This window comes from Acipenser ruthenus, chromosome 29 (genome assembly GCF_902713425.1).
Source record: "Acipenser ruthenus chromosome 29, fAciRut3.2 maternal haplotype, whole genome shotgun sequence".
In the NCBI taxonomy this organism is placed as follows: domain Eukaryota; kingdom Metazoa; phylum Chordata; class Actinopteri; order Acipenseriformes; family Acipenseridae; genus Acipenser; species Acipenser ruthenus.
Genome location: NC_081217.1, coordinates 22,909,725 through 22,926,747, shown reverse-complemented (window position 1 = coordinate 22,926,747; position 17,023 = coordinate 22,909,725). Strand labels below are relative to the sequence as shown.

The 17,023-nt window shown below is 45.1% G+C and overlaps 2 protein-coding genes across 4 annotated transcripts in view; one reads left to right on the top strand and one right to left on the bottom strand.

Moving 5' to 3' along the window:
• Positions 1-68: 68 nt before the first annotated feature.
• On the top strand, positions 69-3,125 carry LOC117417596 (ubiquitin-conjugating enzyme E2 T-like). Of its 2 annotated transcripts, none has more exons than XM_059003938.1 (7): positions 69-213; positions 602-720; positions 1,054-1,123; positions 1,255-1,360; positions 1,856-1,954; positions 2,223-2,306; positions 2,815-3,125. In XM_059003938.1, exons 2-7 carry the CDS (start codon positions 612-614, stop codon positions 2,944-2,946), a joined length of 600 nt encoding a protein of 199 aa, XP_058859921.1. In that variant the 5' UTR covers positions 69-213; positions 602-611; the 3' UTR covers positions 2,947-3,125. The 2 variants fall into 2 exon arrangements, with proteins under 2 accessions (XP_058859921.1, XP_058859920.1); XM_059003937.1 differs by lacking the exon at positions 69-213 and adding an exon at positions 220-495.
• A 137-nt stretch (positions 3,126-3,262) lies between these two features.
• Positions 3,263-17,023, bottom strand: part of LOC131702095 (leucine-rich repeat-containing G-protein coupled receptor 6-like) — a 53,246-nt gene continuing 39,485 nt past the window's right edge. Inside the window, exons 7-18 of one of the 2 annotated variants that reach the window (XM_059003936.1) lie at positions 13,812-13,880; positions 13,325-13,396; positions 12,821-12,892; positions 12,020-12,088; positions 11,427-11,498; positions 10,801-10,866; positions 10,157-10,225; positions 9,463-9,534; positions 9,244-9,369; positions 7,603-7,763; positions 6,878-6,958; positions 3,263-6,455 (exon numbers count right to left, since the gene is read on the bottom strand). In XM_059003936.1, the coding sequence (XP_058859919.1) occupies positions 5,218-6,455; positions 6,878-6,958; positions 7,603-7,763; positions 9,244-9,369; positions 9,463-9,534; positions 10,157-10,225; positions 10,801-10,866; positions 11,427-11,498; positions 12,020-12,088; positions 12,821-12,892; positions 13,325-13,396; positions 13,812-13,880 (2,167 nt within the window). In that variant the 3' untranslated portion in view covers positions 3,263-5,217. Of the gene's footprint in view, positions 6,456-6,877; positions 6,959-7,602; positions 7,764-9,243; positions 9,370-9,462; positions 9,535-10,156; positions 10,229-10,800; positions 10,867-11,426; positions 11,499-12,019; positions 12,089-12,820; positions 12,893-13,324; positions 13,397-13,811; positions 13,881-17,023 lie in introns of both variants that reach the window. The other variant, XM_059003935.1, reaches the window with a different exon arrangement.

The window sequence follows — 17,023 nt, the reverse complement described above, 5'->3', positions numbered from 1 at the left end:
ATGTAGTTTAACAAAGAGATACATTATTACCTAAACCTATCCGCGCCTCTGAGTTAAAGGACTACAGATCCCAGTGTTCCCCGCGGACGAGGCGGGCTCGCGGTCAAACGCTCGAATATTCAGAAAAGAAGAGGGAGAGCGTAGGGCTCTGTTTGGGTTTTGTAACAACGTTTTGAACATTAAAAAGTTAACTGCTGGTGTTTTAACTGTCAGGTACTGTATCAGAGTTTGAACGGGCTGTGTAAATATAGACTGACACGTACGAGAAACGTATGGGTGAAATCAGCTACCGCAAAAAGACTCGCAAATAGAGTAGATTTTATAGATCTGTTTTTAATTTGAGTTGTATGATGATGGGCTAGTTAAAATAGAAATACCGGATTGTTATAACGTTATCGTCAGCTTTATAATTTCAAAAACAGCAAACTAAGGTAGACCCACCCCGAATACTCCTCAATCAGTTCAGATGCGTCGTACAAACAGGGCCGTTTCCAGGTCAGTTTATGCCGAAGAACTGAAGGCGCGCATGAGCTGGCTGTTCTCGTGGCGTGCAGTGTGATGTCATCATTGTATTGCTCTGTCTCCCCCTTTCTATATGAAGTCCGGAGAGTATGCAGCGATCATCCAGGCTTAAGCGGGAGCTGCAGCTTCTTAGCACCGAGCCAGCTCCGGGGATCTCCTGCTGGCAGAACGACGGCCGAGTCGACGACCTCCGGGCACGTAAGTGACTCTTCAGCCAGACCAGCAAAGCTTAATCGGGCTGAAGGAATCGCCTCTGCGTGTGTCTTGGCGTGGCATTCCTTTGGAGGTTTGAGCAGCTCGGGATCACCTGTGGTTTGCTTGGCTCGAATTGATTTGAATTGGTTCCCCGTTGTAACGTTTCAATCTAAAGACACTGTTTTGAGCCCCCGTTACGGTGCAGAATGGAGCAGGCCGCTCTTACTCCAGTCACAACGTGTGTTCGGTGCAGCTGCTCCCACTGCAGCCCGAAAGCAGTTGAGGCTGTGCTTGCTAATAGCGGTGCTGGCTCATGTGTGTTTGTTCTCTTCACAGAGATAGTGGGAGGAGTGAGCACTCCCTATGAAGGAGGGCTCTTCACACTGGAGATCGTGCTGCCAGAGAGGTACGGAGGTGTCCTGTACTCTGTTGTTTTAGCCTTTATTTGTTCTTGGGGGTCCAGTAATAAACACCCCAGTACAATACAATGAAGAGGAGGAAAGAGGTGTCTGGAACTTGCTTGTTTTCAATTCACAGGTATCCCTTTGAGCCCCCCAAAATGCGCTTCCTGACCCCCATCTACCACCCCAACATCGACTCTGCCGGCAGAATCTGTCTGGACGCTCTCAAGCTCCCTCCAAAGGTAATGGGGACATGTGAAGCTTGAATGGCAGAGAGAGCAGTCCTGATTGTGTCTGTGTGTTGTGCGAATGTGTGTTGAAGGGGAGCCCTGGTAAACACTGTGTGTTGTGTTAATGTGTGCTGCAGGGGGAGCCCTGGTAAACTCTGTGTGTTGTGTGAATGTGTGTTGCAGGGGGAGCCCTGGTAAACTCTGTGTGTTGTGTGAATGTGTGTTGAAGGGGAGCCCTGGTAAACTCTGTGTGTTGAAGGGGAGCCCTGGTAAACTCTGTGTGTTGAAGGGGAGCCCTGGTAAACACTGTGTGTTGAAGGGGAGCCCTGGTAAACTCTGTGTGTTGAAGGGGAGCCCTGGTAAACTCTGTGTGTTGAAGGGGAGCCCTGGTAAACTCTGTGTGTTGAAGGGGAGCCCTGGTAAACTCTGTGTGTTGAAGGGGAGCCCTGGTAAACTCTGTGTGTTGAAGGGGAGCCCTGGTAAACTCTGTGTTTTTGTTTGGTGCAGGGAGCTTGGAGGCCCTCTCTCAACATCTCCACTGTTCTGACCTCAATCCAGCTGCTGATGGCAGAGCCTAATCCAGACGACCCCCTGATGGCAGATATTGTGAGTATCCATGGCAACCCCCAAGCCTTGTATGAACGCCCTGTTTGCTGTGCATTTTAGTCATTGCTCTGTACTGTCCATTGACGTTGCAATAATTGCTATTGTATGAAGCAGATCATGTTGACAAGTCAGAGCATTGCATGATGTGTCGCTGGCCCTCCAGCTGCAGTAAATTAAACTGCACCCAAATTCACAAAGAACCGCAATTCATGAAGCAACTCAGATGAGAATTATTGAACAGTTTTGAAATTTCTCCTGTGGTCTGCAGTCCTCCGAATACAAATACAACAAGCCGGTTTACCTGGAGAAGGCGAGGCAGTGGACTGAGAAGCATGCAATCCAGAGGAACCAGGTGAGCAGGTCCTGCCGAGCTGTGCATCCCCTCACTGGAACATGCTGCACAAACCCTTCCTAATGCATGTGGGTGTTGTACTGCATAGGCACAGTTACTGTTAATGCAGTGTGTTGGATTTCAAGCACTGGCAGCAGAATTATAATACTTAGCCGCAGCACAGGTGAGCAGAAATGTATCCACTTTTCCAATTCACAGTCATTGAAAACTTCATAAAACATGATTTAAAAAAAAAAAAAAAAAAAAAAAATCATACACCTGTGCGTCTCTTCTAATGGAAAAGATGAGATCTATGGAGTGATACATATCAGGTAAGATGTAATGATACAGTAGCAGATGAGACTACAGTAGGCTGATGCTGATACAGATTAGGACTCATTGGGAGACAGGCAGATTTCATGCAAAATCTCCACATTTGCCACTAGAGGGCAGTAGCACTCTGCATTTAAACCCACTCCATGTGTGTGAGATACAGCTGTGTGTAAATGAAGTGCTTCCACTGCTCTAGGGTTTGGGTGACCTAGACAAGAGCCCCTGTGAAGATGAGCTGTCCAAGGGCCTGGCGGGGCCCCGGAAGAGAGGGGCTCTCGATACAGGAGAGGAGGAGGAGGAGGAGGAGGTGAAGAAGACCTGCGTCTGAATGGGAGGGTGATCCTCTGTGCTTTATCCTCTCATCTCTTCCCTTCAGATGCTCTCTGCACTCTCCTGTATTGCTGTTTCTTTGTAGTACGATGTTTGTATTCTGTTTATACTTAAATGTGTTTTACCACGGTTATGCTTAGAAGAATAAAGCTATATTAGTTTGAGTTTTGTAAAACATTTTCTGGAGTGTTGGTTGTGTGTGTTCCCTCTATATCACTGTGTGGCTGGTCCACTGCTGGTTTGTAAAGTGTTAATGATAATAACCAGTTTCCAGTGAAGGGAATGTAGGATACTGATAGTACTATTGCATCGGGCCATTCCATGCACGCTTCTTCATTGCTAAACAGAATCCACAGACTTTCGGATGTTCCAAATTCTATGTTTTAAAATCCCTGTGTTTATTAGAATTGTTATTGCATACATTGTGGCAGTAATGTTTGTTTTTTCATCCAATACCGAATGTACTTAAGTTTTTTGGACCATAAAGAAAAAGGTGTGCAATGCTAAAGCTTGGGTTATTCTTTTTTTTTTTTTTTGCAAAACAGTATTTAATAGAAATCCGAAGTGTTCCTATTTTATAAGGTTGTATGAGTCCAGATAGGGGTTAGGAAGCCGGGGGGAGCCCGGGAGTCCAGATAGGGGGGTAAGAGAAGCCGGGGGGAGCCCGGGAGTCCAGATAGGGGGTAAGAGAAGCCTGGGGGAGCCCGGGAGTCCAGATAGGAGGTAAGAGAAGCCGGGGGAGCCTGGGAAGCCTGGGAGTCCAGCTCCAAAGCTGCTGTTTGCAACCACTGCTGGACAGCCAGTCTGCTCCAGCCGTCTCCTGACGAGAGGAACGTTTTGCACTGTCTTCTGAATCAGCCGGTGATTCATCTAAACGACACAGCGGTGGAGCTGCAATTAAACACACATGCGAGGGCCTCTTAAACACTTTAATATGCCTTCTAGCTGCTTCAAGAGAACTACAACCTGTGGACTTGTTAAGTGTGAGCTGTCTGTCCGTGTGTCTGTCTGTCTGTGCAGGTCTTCTGAAAGTGCACTGGGAAACAAAAAGAATCAAACCCAAGTCTTTTATATGAAACTAATCATTTTGTATTGAATTTATTATTTTTTTTTTTAAAGTGAAATGTTTACAGAAGTACTGAAAATATATACATCCAAAATAGTTTCTAATATATTTTGTACAAGAGCTTTTTGTTTTGTTTTGTTCTTTTTCATCTAAAAAGAAGGGGGTACTTGAATTATAGCATGCTAGATCGGAGGTAGTTACACTGTGCAGCAGCTAGCCTACTTTAAAAAAAAAAAGAAAAAAACTGAAACCTTTACAAAACCTATTTAAAAAAATGCTGAACCTCTTTTTGTTCTGATGTCATAAAAAAAAGCTGCAATGAAATTGATAATAACGCTAGTTATTAATAAAACTAGCCTTTGCAGAACACCTACATTATGCAAGTTAGACGTCCCTCTCTGTTTTGACAAAAGCAATTTTGGAAACAGCAGCAACGTGCCATTTAGAAAAAATGTAGGTGTTCTTTGGGCAGTGAAATAGCTTTGGGTAATTGATGGATTGAAAGGAGGCAGTAAGTGTCTGCTGCCACTAGATGGCAGTCCTCAGCAGTTGTATAGTTGTGGAATTGCTTCAATGAGATTTGCAGTCACCTGAGAATGTTCTAAAAGTCAGGGAGGGGTTTTGGTAACAGCAGGTGAATGAATAGGTGGAATTGCGATGAGGAATAGTGTTTTTTAAATTCAGTTTTCAGGAATATTTGTAACTATTGAATAAATCATCAGTTTGGGAATATAGCCCATTGTTTTTAACTTTCAGGCTGTTCATCAGCAACAAATCCAATGTATAATCTAGACATACGTTTTAAGTTACTCCTACTGCATTTCGGGGAATGCAGGCAGTCTAATGCATATTGAATATTATATATATTTATCATATACCATGCATCAAATTAAATGAGGTTCATGCCTGCTTCCAATAAATTCAGCATTTCTGAACAGTTGCTTCGCTGTAGAAGAGGGATTTACAGTCTCCATTGTGGAATGTGGGAGTTGTAGTCCAGAGACCAGTCAAACTATGGGAAATGTAGTCCAAACCCATTATTGTGAACGGTGGGAGTAGATCTTCGGAGGATTCTGGGACTTGTGAACCAAACCTGTCATGGAGGACCGTGGGAACTGCGTTTCAGATTTCTAATCCATTTCTGAGACGCAGAACAAATCCTGTGGTAGGGGACGTTTTTTTTCTTCCATTTCAGTGTTTGTTTTAAAGTTTATAAATGGGATGAGAAGGACGGGGGGGTTGATAGAACCGGATGGAGTGACCACTGCTTGGCAGGTCGTCACTTTGGGAAGCGATCAAGAGTTCCTCGTCGGTGAGGCAGGGGTGCGGGGCTGTATAAGCGTCGCCCTCTTGCCAAGAAGGGTCCCGTTGCTGACGGGGGATGAGGGTGACCGAGGGAGATTGAGGGCACCCGAAGGACTCCAGCCTGGGGAGAACTGCTCCCTCAAAGACCAGCTTCACGTCGGAGAAGGTCACCAGCGCTTGGGTGGAGTCGTAGGAGCTCTTCTCGGTCTCCTCTGATGCAAAGGAGTCTGGAGATTCCTCGTGTGTGGATTGAGGCCTCCTCCAGAGCAGGCGGAGGTCTTCCTTGAAGTGGGGATTGAAGAGCAGGTAGAGGAGGGGGTTGAGGCAGGCTGGCAGAGGCAGAAGCACCAGCGAGACAGACTTGATGACCTCGTTGCTGATGGGGAAGAGGCTGAGCAGGGAGGAGAAGGTGAGGAAGGCCACGGGGCAGTAAAGGAGGCAGTTGGTGAAGATGAGCCAGGCCACGTGCTTGATCATCGCACAATCCCAGATGCTGTCGAACTCCCCTTTCATGAGGTCCCAGTAAAGCTTGATATAGGTTCCGGTGATCACCAGGAAGCAGAGGGTGTTCATCATGATGAGTGCCACCATGAAGCCCAGAGTGGAAGGACGGCTCTCTGCGAGCGGGGAGGGGAGGCAGAGAGGGGAGGACCCGTATTCCCCCACTGAGAAGAGAGGGAGGGCAGCCACAGCCACAGAGAGGCCCACACAGCAGAGGGCAGCCGCCTTGACGCTCCTGAAGGAGGGCGACTTCCCATAGGCCCGGACGCAGGAGACAGAGATGCTGCACTGCACCGCGGCCAGCGTGAGGAAGAGGATGGAGGCCTCGGAGGCAAAGACGGAGAGGAAGCCCCCAGCCTGGCAGCCTGGCCCGCTTTCCCAGCGAGCGCCGTGTCGGGAGAACTCTCCGAAGGTTAGGGCATCCACCAGCGCCAGTGCCCCTGTGCACAGGCCAGTCAGCAGGTTGGCGCCCCCAATGGAGCCGATGACGAACTTGACAGGAGACAGGTAGCTTGGGGAAGCGAAGACCGTCACGATCAGGAGGCTGTTGCAGATCAGGGAGACCAGTGCGATCGCCCACACGCCCAGCCGAATCACCCAGCTATCGAAAAGGTAGTCACATGGCTTGAAGGGACCTGCAAACAAGTAAGAGAGAGGTGTGAGTGCATCAGTGAGCCACCAGGAGGGAGACACAGACATGAGAACAGCCCTTTTCTGAGGTTTTGACTCTGTCTATGTAAAAGCAAGCATTTTTAAGTTATCGATGGTTTTCAGAAAGCTCCTAAGTCTTCGCCACTAGATGGCGTTGCGATTGTGGACAAGTCGGCTGGCAAAATAACATAAACAAAACGTAATTAGATTTGTGGAACTGTTATTGAAAATGACAGTCACTTGACCGCTTGCACTGGCTGTTCTGTTATTGAAAATGACAGTCACTTGACCGCTTGCACTGGCTGTTCTGTTATTGAAAATGACAGTCACTTGGCCACTTCCTCTGGCTGTGCTGATATTGAAAATGACAGTCACTTGGCCACTTCCTCTGGCTGTGCTTCCTCACCTGGAGAAGGGCTGCACTGGATATTGGGATGCAGTTTGGAATCATCAGCATCCAGCTGAAAGTCATCCATATCCAGGTAATCTGTCCAGGACAAGAGAGAGTTAATTCATGGTATATAACCGAGTGCTGTGTGGAGGAACCCTGAAAGAAAAATGATTTAGAAGTCAGTGCTTTGGAGCTATAGCCTTAAAGCACCAGAGAGCAGAGCAGAATTACATGCGTAAAACTCACACCAGACACTTCAACTACGCAGAGATAGCTGGAACAGTGAGCTGGTACTAGAAGCTATTCCTGGTAATGTTAGAAAGCACATGTGCTACATACTGTACATTATAATGTGACACCCCGTTCCTGGGTGTCTGACTTGCAATGTTTCAGTGTACTCTGTTGTATCTGACAGTAAACAGTGCTTTGGTTTTGCTCACAAAACGCTTGTAGTGTCGCCTAACAAAAACACAAAGCGATGAAACAGATGAGCTGCCTGCAGATTGAAAACAGGAGCCGTGGAAAGAGAATGCCAGCAGACCGAATGGAGAGAAATTTCAATATGTTTTAATGGGAGACACATGGGCTGATGTGGAGAGAGACGAGCTCCTTATTCACCTCTCCAGTCTGTCTCCTCAGAGCGGAGCAGCGGTCAGGGTACAGAGGGACTGTCAGCCTGTCATTATAAACAGGGCCTGGGTGAATGTTTCTCAATAAATTCAAAGCTTCTCTCTGCTTACAGTTGTTGTCAGTGTGGCTTGGAAACATGCCCATGGTCCTCTTGGGCACGTCTTCGTCCTCACTTCCTGTCTCCTCTGCGTCCCATTGGCTGGCGGGCTTGAAGGTCGTTTTACAAGCCCCGTACACACAGCACTGGTAGGCATAGGGCATCTCCAGGACCCTGTGGGAATCAATGGAAGATTCATAATTTGATGTTAACTGAATCGTTGATAATTGTGCCGTTTGCGCTTTGAGTGTAATTATTCCCTTGACATTGCTTTGGTTTTTTTTACGAGGGTGTGATCACTTTGCTGTTTGCTGATTTCTAAAGTGAAAAACGATGTTGAAACATGATGGAAAGTGTTAATAATAATTAGATTGCTGCAGAAGAGGTTTACAACATTTTACTGTTAACCATTAAATTGCAGTCTGTTCCTGAGTTCGTGGATAGAGTGACTGGGGTCTACACAGGCTGGCAACATCGCTTGGTAAGAGCTGTCAGCTTGTGATTTATGTGTGCTCTTTACTGGCAGACAGACAGATCTCACTGAAAACACAAGCAATTCACTCCAAGTCCTGGTGGCACTCACCAACCACACTGAAGAGAATTTGAATAAACATTCAAAATCATTCTCAAGTTTCATTGTAGAATGGAAAGATATTACAGGGTGTTCAATCAAGTTTGTTGGTCAGTATCCGGGTACCCTTTATAAAAGTACACAACTAGAATAAATAGCCCTATTTCATCTAGTGGATTTTAACATGGTGGTATTCAGAGAACCAGGCTTGTCAAGTGTTTTAGAGAGAGAGAGAGAGAATAAGATGGAGTCCTAATCCAGCTTTTAAATTCTCCAGGGTCTAGAATCTTGGTCAGGGTGAGTTTTGGTCTATGATTGGTTTGGATATGAAGACTATATACAGTACTGCTCGCCTGAATTTGATACAAATTTAAACAATCTTCTGTAATACTCCTAGTCTAGGCTACAAACAAGTGAGACAAGTACCTGGCAGACACCTGTACAGATGCTGCTCATTCACTCACTCAAGAACACCTGAACAGTCATGTCAACAAGGCTTTACCTGCGTTGTTTGTGAAATTCAAGCACCGGTGTGGTTGGTTTGTTATGAAACTGCGGCTCATAATTACCTGCAGGTGAATTTGGAAATGCCATGTATTTAAATTAAGATTACTTCAAACATGACAGATGAAACACACCTTCATGTTTCTAATTGTTACGCTTAAGTTAAGTTAAACAGTACTTCCCATACCGAATCGCAGTTAAACCAGTTTACAGAGATGTAAAAACATTGTATCATTTACTAGCACTACACTAGTAAAACGTTGCTTTATTGGTAGATTACCAAAAACCAGTTACGCACACGCTTGTTCACAGCCAAATGCATGCTGTAAATCTTGAGAAGGGCTGAAGGCTTGATGTGCACATGAGCCCATCCTCCAATTACAGCTCTGGAGTTTCCAAGTGTTTCTTTTCCTGAAGAAGAACTTTATTTCAGAAAGGTCTGTATGGGGGGGGGGGGGGTGGCTCTGATATACTATAACACCACATGGAGTTAAACAGCTAATACTGTGTGGGTTACGTGTTCACACTGTAGTGTCGCAGGGATTCAGAGCGAGCTCTGTGATTGGTCCGAAGCCCCACCTCATCTTGGGAAGGTCCTCCACTCTGAAGGGCTCGGACAGCGCCAGGTTTCCCTTCAGCTTGAGGTGTGTCAGCCCGCTGAGCCCCTCCAGGGGCAGGGTGGTCAGCTGGTTGTCAGTCAGGTCTCTGGAGGAGAACAATACCCACAGTGTATTACCGTTAGCAACTTCTAGAGCATGCCTTTCATCAAGAGAACTATCAGCACACGCAGATACTTACAGTTTGACCAGAGAGCGCAGGGACCCAAATGCCTCGGGGTGAATGAATTCAATGCGGTTCCAACTTAGGTCTCTAGAATACAGGCAAAAAATAAATAAAAATCTGACGATTGCAATGTGTGTTTACATGGTGTGCATCACTAAGCTTTTACTCTGCCACTGCACAGCAAATACTTACCAGGGCAGTGGAAGCAACCCGAGACACAAAGTTACCATGTGTACAACATACAGCTGTGACCACAAGTTCTGTATCACCCTATAGAACGAACTAATTTTGCTTCATAAAGTCGAATAAAAGCTGCTGAATAATGTCATGTTAACATATTGAATTACATACTGCTTTTTTTTTTAGTTTTCCATACTCTTAACAAAAAACAGACGACAATTGAATGATTTGACATTTCGAAATCTAACATGAAATCCTGTACTACTATTATGGCTTTCTGATTTTTTTTATTTTTTATCATTTTGTTATTTTTTTTTTATTACATGATGTTCATATTGTTTTTTTTATTATTATTTTATTATGTCTTTAATCCTAAACATTTGTCCATAGCTGTAATGTGAAAGACAGATTGACAGTCAGGATCAACGCACAAGGTCCGCATTTTGAATTATGATCCTGAAAGGCTCTGTTCTGTCTGGGCCATAGCAGAGTTTGCAGCACTGCAGGAGAAGGAGGGCTGTGCACTCACAGTGATCGCAGGGCTGCAAGCTGTAGGAAGGTGGTAACTCGGATCTCCCTGATCTGGTTGTGCTGGAGGCTTCTGAAACGAAGCAGACAGAGACAGTTAGACCCACGACTGGAAGACCTATCATTACAAATACAACATCAATCACACAGGCAAGGGGACACGGGGGCAGGAGCTGATGGACGGAAGCCGTCTGGATCAGATGTCAAGCAAGCAATAAAGATGAAAGATCCCCGTTTTATTGGCACACGTGTATGCTGGATGCCTTTGGGATTAGAGCTGAAGACCTAGAACGTTTTTGTTTTGGCCCTGCTGAAGATGAATTGGACGCTTAAAAACAAAAGGAAACATCTGCCATAAGACTGCCAATAGGGGTTTCCATTGACAGCCAGGATTCCTGAGTGACCACTTCATGGAAATCTGCAGAAAAGTCTGTTCTTCAGAATGACCCATAGATTCATCACTGTCCAACCCTACTAGAAGCCTACAGGACAGTCAGTGTACAGTGTGCCACAATCCTGGAGTGAATGACAGCGGGTGTTTAGATGGAGGTTCACGTGCTCGCTTGCAGAGTGCTGTGAGCCACTGCCTGGCACTCACTACTGAAGTTAATGAATTCACGAATAAAAAGAAAAAACACAACTCACATTTCCTCAAGGCGCTGACAGCGGTGGAAACTGGGTAATTCCTCGATCTGGTTATGTGACAATTCCCTTTAAAGGACACAAACACAGACTGAATCAATAGAGTTTCTCAGTTCTACTAAGCTTTGCCCATGGGACCATAATGACTGTTTAATCACATTAACAGAACCACATGTGGACAGGCCAGTGTGGTAAAGCTAGGCTAGGACTGAACTGCAGTCTTCCATCAATTAAGAGCTATCTTGACAAAATCTCAATGAACTCCTCTGTGCAAAGACAGGTAAATCAAACAGTCTGCTTTCGATAATGCTGCTGTGCTATTTTAACCACTAAAGACAATGTCCTTGTAGAAGATATTGAAACACCTTCATATTCCCAGTGTACTATCACCCTGAAAGAAACCCCAGCAGATACATCATCGGACCAAAGTGTATTTGGAAACAAATACTGCCTGGCTGCCATAGTGCTACCATTGGTACAGACTGGTGTGAAATATCTGCACATATCTGTCATTCTTCTAGTGGTAACATCACACCACTGCAGCTGCTGTTGTGCTACCATTGCCCCTGAATGCAGCACCTGTGCATAGTGCCGCTCTCTGAATTACACTTTCATATTAACAGACTCACAGCACTCGCAGTCCAGGCAGCTGCTGACACAGGCTCCTCGGGAGAGAGCTCAGTCCAGCTCTTGTCAAGGTCCTGGAAGAGGCAAGCAAGAGGACAGTTAGGACACGTGACGCCCCCTATTGTTCTGGTGCAGGCAAGCGAGAACCCCAATCTGGCTGACACTGACCCACAGGGACAAACACGACACCCAACCCAGCTGACACTGACCCACAGGGACAGACACAACAAAAGGAGCCTCATGCCAAAACGTGGTGCTCTACTGAAGAGAGAACACATGACCTCTGAAAAAGTACCACAATGAGACATTTGCTTCGACCTATTTCCACACAGTTAACAAAGCTCTGTTCCTCCTAACATCATTAGATGATGTTCGCATTCTGTAATAACTTTATATACTAAATGCCATTATGGAGCCTGAACTGTCTCAAAATCTCAGCCAGGGTAGGTCTGGTTAGCGTGTTTAACACACACTGAGCTCTCTGGCAACTCATGCACATATCTAGTGTGCAGCGAATGCTGGGGTTTCTAACAAGCTGCTACAGTATATTGTGGAGAATAGGCTTTTATTAAAAAAGAAAAAAAAATGAACTTACAAAATTTCCAGACTGGTGGTTCCTTTGAGGTCAGGGAATGCTTTTATTTCGGTGGCTCCATTCAGGGACCTGAGATTGGGAAGGGACAGCTCATTAGTGGAGCGCTCTCTATTGTGTTGGAACAGAAGCAGTCCAGACCACTGGCATGCTGTAAACAGACAGAGCCAGGGACCTTTGTCTACAGGAACAGAGGAGCCTAAAATAGGGCAAGTGCCTGGCAGCAACCCAGTGCACGTTACACGTGAGGCAAGCTCTGAAAAGAGCAGGAGAGCACACAAGAAAGGCCACTGAGGACACTGGACCACTGGACCATTCAACAGGAGTCACACACCCAGGCTATGCTTTCACTGTCGTTTACCATGCTGTGTGCCTTCTTGTCTGGTCTTTACTATTCACTTGGCAGAATTCCACGGTGTACCACAGCAAATATAAAGGACGTCTGCACAATTATTGACAGCGTAAGCCCTCCCGGGTTCGATAAGTGTTTGTTCCCCAATAACTCATTCCCAAGAAGCGCAGGGTGGGAATCGGTTGTAAAGTCCGTACTTGGGAAGAGCAGTAGAATCATCTACTTTCACGTAGTGCTGCTCGCTAGCGCAGTCTTGGATATGGAAACTTCTGCCAAACATTTTGCAATAAAAAAGTCTGTGCAACACAGGAACATGTATTGTCTCTTTACAAGTGATCATCAAGGGGGAAGTATGTGACTGCTGTTTTTCAACATACAATTTGTAAAATGCAAGAGAGTGAAGCAGTTGTATGGGTTTCGTTTGTAGAGCTTTGCATGGAGACGGTACTTACAGGGTGTGGAGCTCTGGTAAGTCCTGGAAGGCGGATCCCCCAACAAACTGGATGGGGTTCTCATAAAAATGTCTGGAAAGACAAAGAGGTCGTCTCAGAGCAGCATGCTTCAGGTTTCATTGGATTGGTGTATTGTGAGATCTTAATCCTGTTCATTACATTGAGTACATAGTTCTGGCTGGTTAATGTGATAGTAAATGCCTCTATCAGTCTATGGATATTTGTGATGCTACAGATTGTATAGTGCAGGGTATGCTATGATATTTAACCAGGTCACACCCTGCATTTTAACAATTGTCAGACTGTGTTAAACTCTGATTTTAATTGTCAAACCATGAAGCTTTAGAACATGACCTTGGAACACGCCCATTCTTATACAATGAGTGATTATGATAAATATCATGGTCAACAATGGTACCATGGCTTGCTTCCTGACTAGGGTGCGCCCCATAACTGAAAGCCGAGCTGTGTTGTGTGAACTCCACCTCACACACAAACACTCACATGGTCTGCAGGAGCGGATTGCCCACAAACGCCCTCTCAGGAATGGCTTTGATGTTGTTGTTGTGAAATCCCCTGTGGAGAAACACAGGAACACGATGAGCCCCGTCCGCACAGTGCAGACCCCAAGCTCCTGCACTACGACACACTGCATATCGCAATAGCCTGTTTACTGTTTGTCTCAGCAGTGTCTGCATGATAACAAGAGCAGGTCATACTGTGTAATGCAAGTGTTTAAATGTCCATTACATTTACAAGAAAGCTACAGCCCTCCAATGGAATAGAGTGCTGTTTGTTGTATGTATATATTTCAGCTGCATATTTGTTTTGGTTCCACATCATTTTACATGCTCAATGCTTGATAAATGTTCAACATCTCTACTAAAAACCCTCTTGTCATCAGATCTAGGGAAACAAAACAGGTCCCAAAAGTCCATTGCTGCCCAATCGAACCCAATGCCCTCTACAAGAACATAGTCTCTGCACTCACAGCTCCTGAAGCTTGGCCAGGGTTCGGATGGCCACTGGAAACTCCTGAAGATCATTGTAGTTCAGATCTCTGCAAGGAATCACAACACACACACATATACAGATGAACTCTCAGAAAGTACAAAAAATAGAGGCATTTTAAATAGAGTATGCAGGGTGATTTATAACACAAAGCATGAACGATATGTTATTACAGAGCCCTTGACTTTGCAGCTATAAATGAGCATCACAGTACAATGTACAATCTGCGCATTAGCAGCTCCACTATACCCTTGTGATTTGCACTCAGGGCACAATGAGAACACTTTGTGTGCAGCGTTTTAGTGAAGCATTCTGACATATGTTAAAGCAGCTTTCTGTGGCTTTTTGAGGAGCTCTTCAGCTGTCATGCTGGTTTTATTTCGAGGAGGTGTATTACACAAGCCCATGTTTTCTAAGCAGGTACTTTTTAATTGTTTTATAACAGAACTGGTAGGTCAGGACATTAATCCGAAACAAAGCGAGTGTTTATATAAGAAAGAGTGTTCGTCATGGCTGGGGATCAGGTGCTGACATGCTCCGTTTTGGGGGATTATGTCATGTTTTTAAAAAGCTTAATTGTTTTATTCTGAAAAATCGGTCAATTCCGCCTCCCTTTTTAATTTCACACCCCAGATGAAAGGGATCATGATAACCGAATACTTCAACAGAACAAGTACTCCTTGTCACACCGAGCTGATTGCTGTAAATAAGAGGAATGACAAGCATAAAAAAAATAGTCCTTGGTTTCGCCCCGGGCCTCTCCTGTAAGGCCCTGCCCAGTCGTCAGGATGGCTCCTCAGTAGACTATCAAAACACACTGCTGAATGCACCTCATTATCCACGTAATTATAAGCCCTCTCCTGCAATGTTAAGTGTAAGCTTTCAAAACAGTGTAAATGTTTATGTTTTCCACAAGAGGATTGTGGCAGCTGGCCACCCCTCTTTGAAACAAGGCAGGGAAGCAGAGGGGGCCTGTCTTGGCAGGAAGCCGTGTTGTTTAAGCACCTGTTTGATAAAGTCTTCCTCTCTATTAAAGTCTTACTCTCCCTGTTTCATCCCAGCCACAGGTATCCCGCAGCCTGGTCTAGCGGAGCAGTGGCAGCGGGCGAGGGTCCAAGCAAAGGGCATCCTGTGCCCCCTGACTGGATTACCTGCAGTGGCATCACCATGGCAACACAGTAGTTCTGTGCTTCAAGACAAAGGTAGCACACTCCATTTCCATTTATTGACAATAAAGTAAGACATGCAATTTCCTAACGTTTTGGACATTTGCAAACAAAACTTAACCCACAGTGGCTGTTCACATTTCGACAGTCGCATCACAAAAAGTATGAACCTATACAAACTGGTATTCCATTGCAGAAGCAAACTTATCAGGACCATTGTGCAGTGATGTCACCGTTGCTGCGGAGGCGTGTCGTCAGTTGATAAAGGCTCTTTGGTTCATAGGGCCTTTAAACCAATTACACAGAGTCCTCGGTAGGGTTTTACATATAGAGAGACTCCCAGGCACTGTGTGAATGTAATACTGGCACACTGAGGATCCTATTTTAATGATCTATCTATGTGTCAGCTGTATTTCGATCGGCAGCTGTTTTAATCAGTGAAATGGATCCCCTTCTATTAAGCAGTGTTGTGTTTCCCTGTGGAAATGTTCTGCCAAATACTTCCAGCCAACGTTGAAAAGCTTTTGGTTGAGAGAAATAAAAAAATAATAATTAAAAAGACTACCGTCAAAAAAAAAAAAAAAAGTGTCCACACGCTGAGGGATTGTCACGCTCCCTGTTGAAGCTCTCAGTTTGTTCTGAACATGAGTCAGACCCTGCCCTGGTGTTTTGAAATGTTCCTTTGATTCAGCGGTGCAGATTAATGCTTTCATTTCCTGCTCCGACGTTGTCGTTTTAATAGCAGCGTTGTGATCAACTGTTGCCTTCCAGTCACTTGGCCCGGACTTCTATCAGAGCCCAATCCCAAGATATCTGAAGGTAAACCGGCCTGATCCCACTGCCCCAGGGAAGAGCTCCCTGCCAGATTCTCAACCTGGTAAACTGACTGAGCTTCTAGCAAAGATTAGGCTTACCAAACGACGAGGGGGTGTGTCCTACCACACCAGCAGCACAGTGCAGTGTAATATCTAATACACAAACACACACACACACACACACACACACACACACACACACACACACACCTTCAATGATTTACACTACAGAATCTCCTTGCCAAGTTTCATTGCAATCAGGTTCATTAAATTCAGCATCTCTACTCTGTAATCCTCTTGTATTTAAGAACTACATCCATGCAGCCTGGCTGTGACTCCCTCACCCTTCAGCACAACAATCATATCTTTCTCTCGCTTAAATACTGATATTCTTTTAGATATCCCCGGATTCTCATCACTTCACCTGGATTCCAGTATCTCCTCACGCGGAGATATTACTGTACGTTTGGGACGGGCTCTGCGAGTCACTTGCACTCGCTCAAGCTGCAAATGACACTTTCTTAACTTTTCCAAGCATTCTGAGATCATTTTTATTGCATGTTTTTTTTATGAGTTTAGGAGATTCATTTGTAGTTGCCTGCCACAGAGATGTGTGATGCAGGCTAGGTCACAGGATGTGTCTTTATATTCGTGCCAGTGTCATCTAGTGTAGGAACAGAAATACAAAGTGATTATTAATCCAACATGGCAGATCACTCAGTAACGCTGGCTCTTATTTCTATAAAGACACTTTGGATGATCTGACCAAAAACTGATGGCAGGAGCTAGAGCTGAAGAGCTGATCCTGAACTTGGATGAAGCCCTTACACAGACTTCTCAGAAAACACAGCACTAGACAGGGTTTGATTCACTGCAACCAGAAGCACGCAGCATGAGAAGGGTAAGGGGGCAGTAAAAGAAATCCGGAACTGAAATCTGAAGATACATAAAAACTTAGCAGACCGCAGAGGGAACTATTGCAACGAGTTGAAACTCTTTCCGATCAATGTCATTTTAAGAGGTTTCATTGAACTGTGAAAGTTTAAAAACAAAACAAGAAAAAAAAAACGCTTTTTCATGTTCAAACGGTACGTGATGTTACCACGTCAACAGAGAAACATCATTCCTGGCGTCTTTCCTTTTAGAGCAGGGGTTGAGTTTTTCTGTGTCAGATTTGCATAGGAAGTCTGATTCTGGTAAATGGGTGTCTG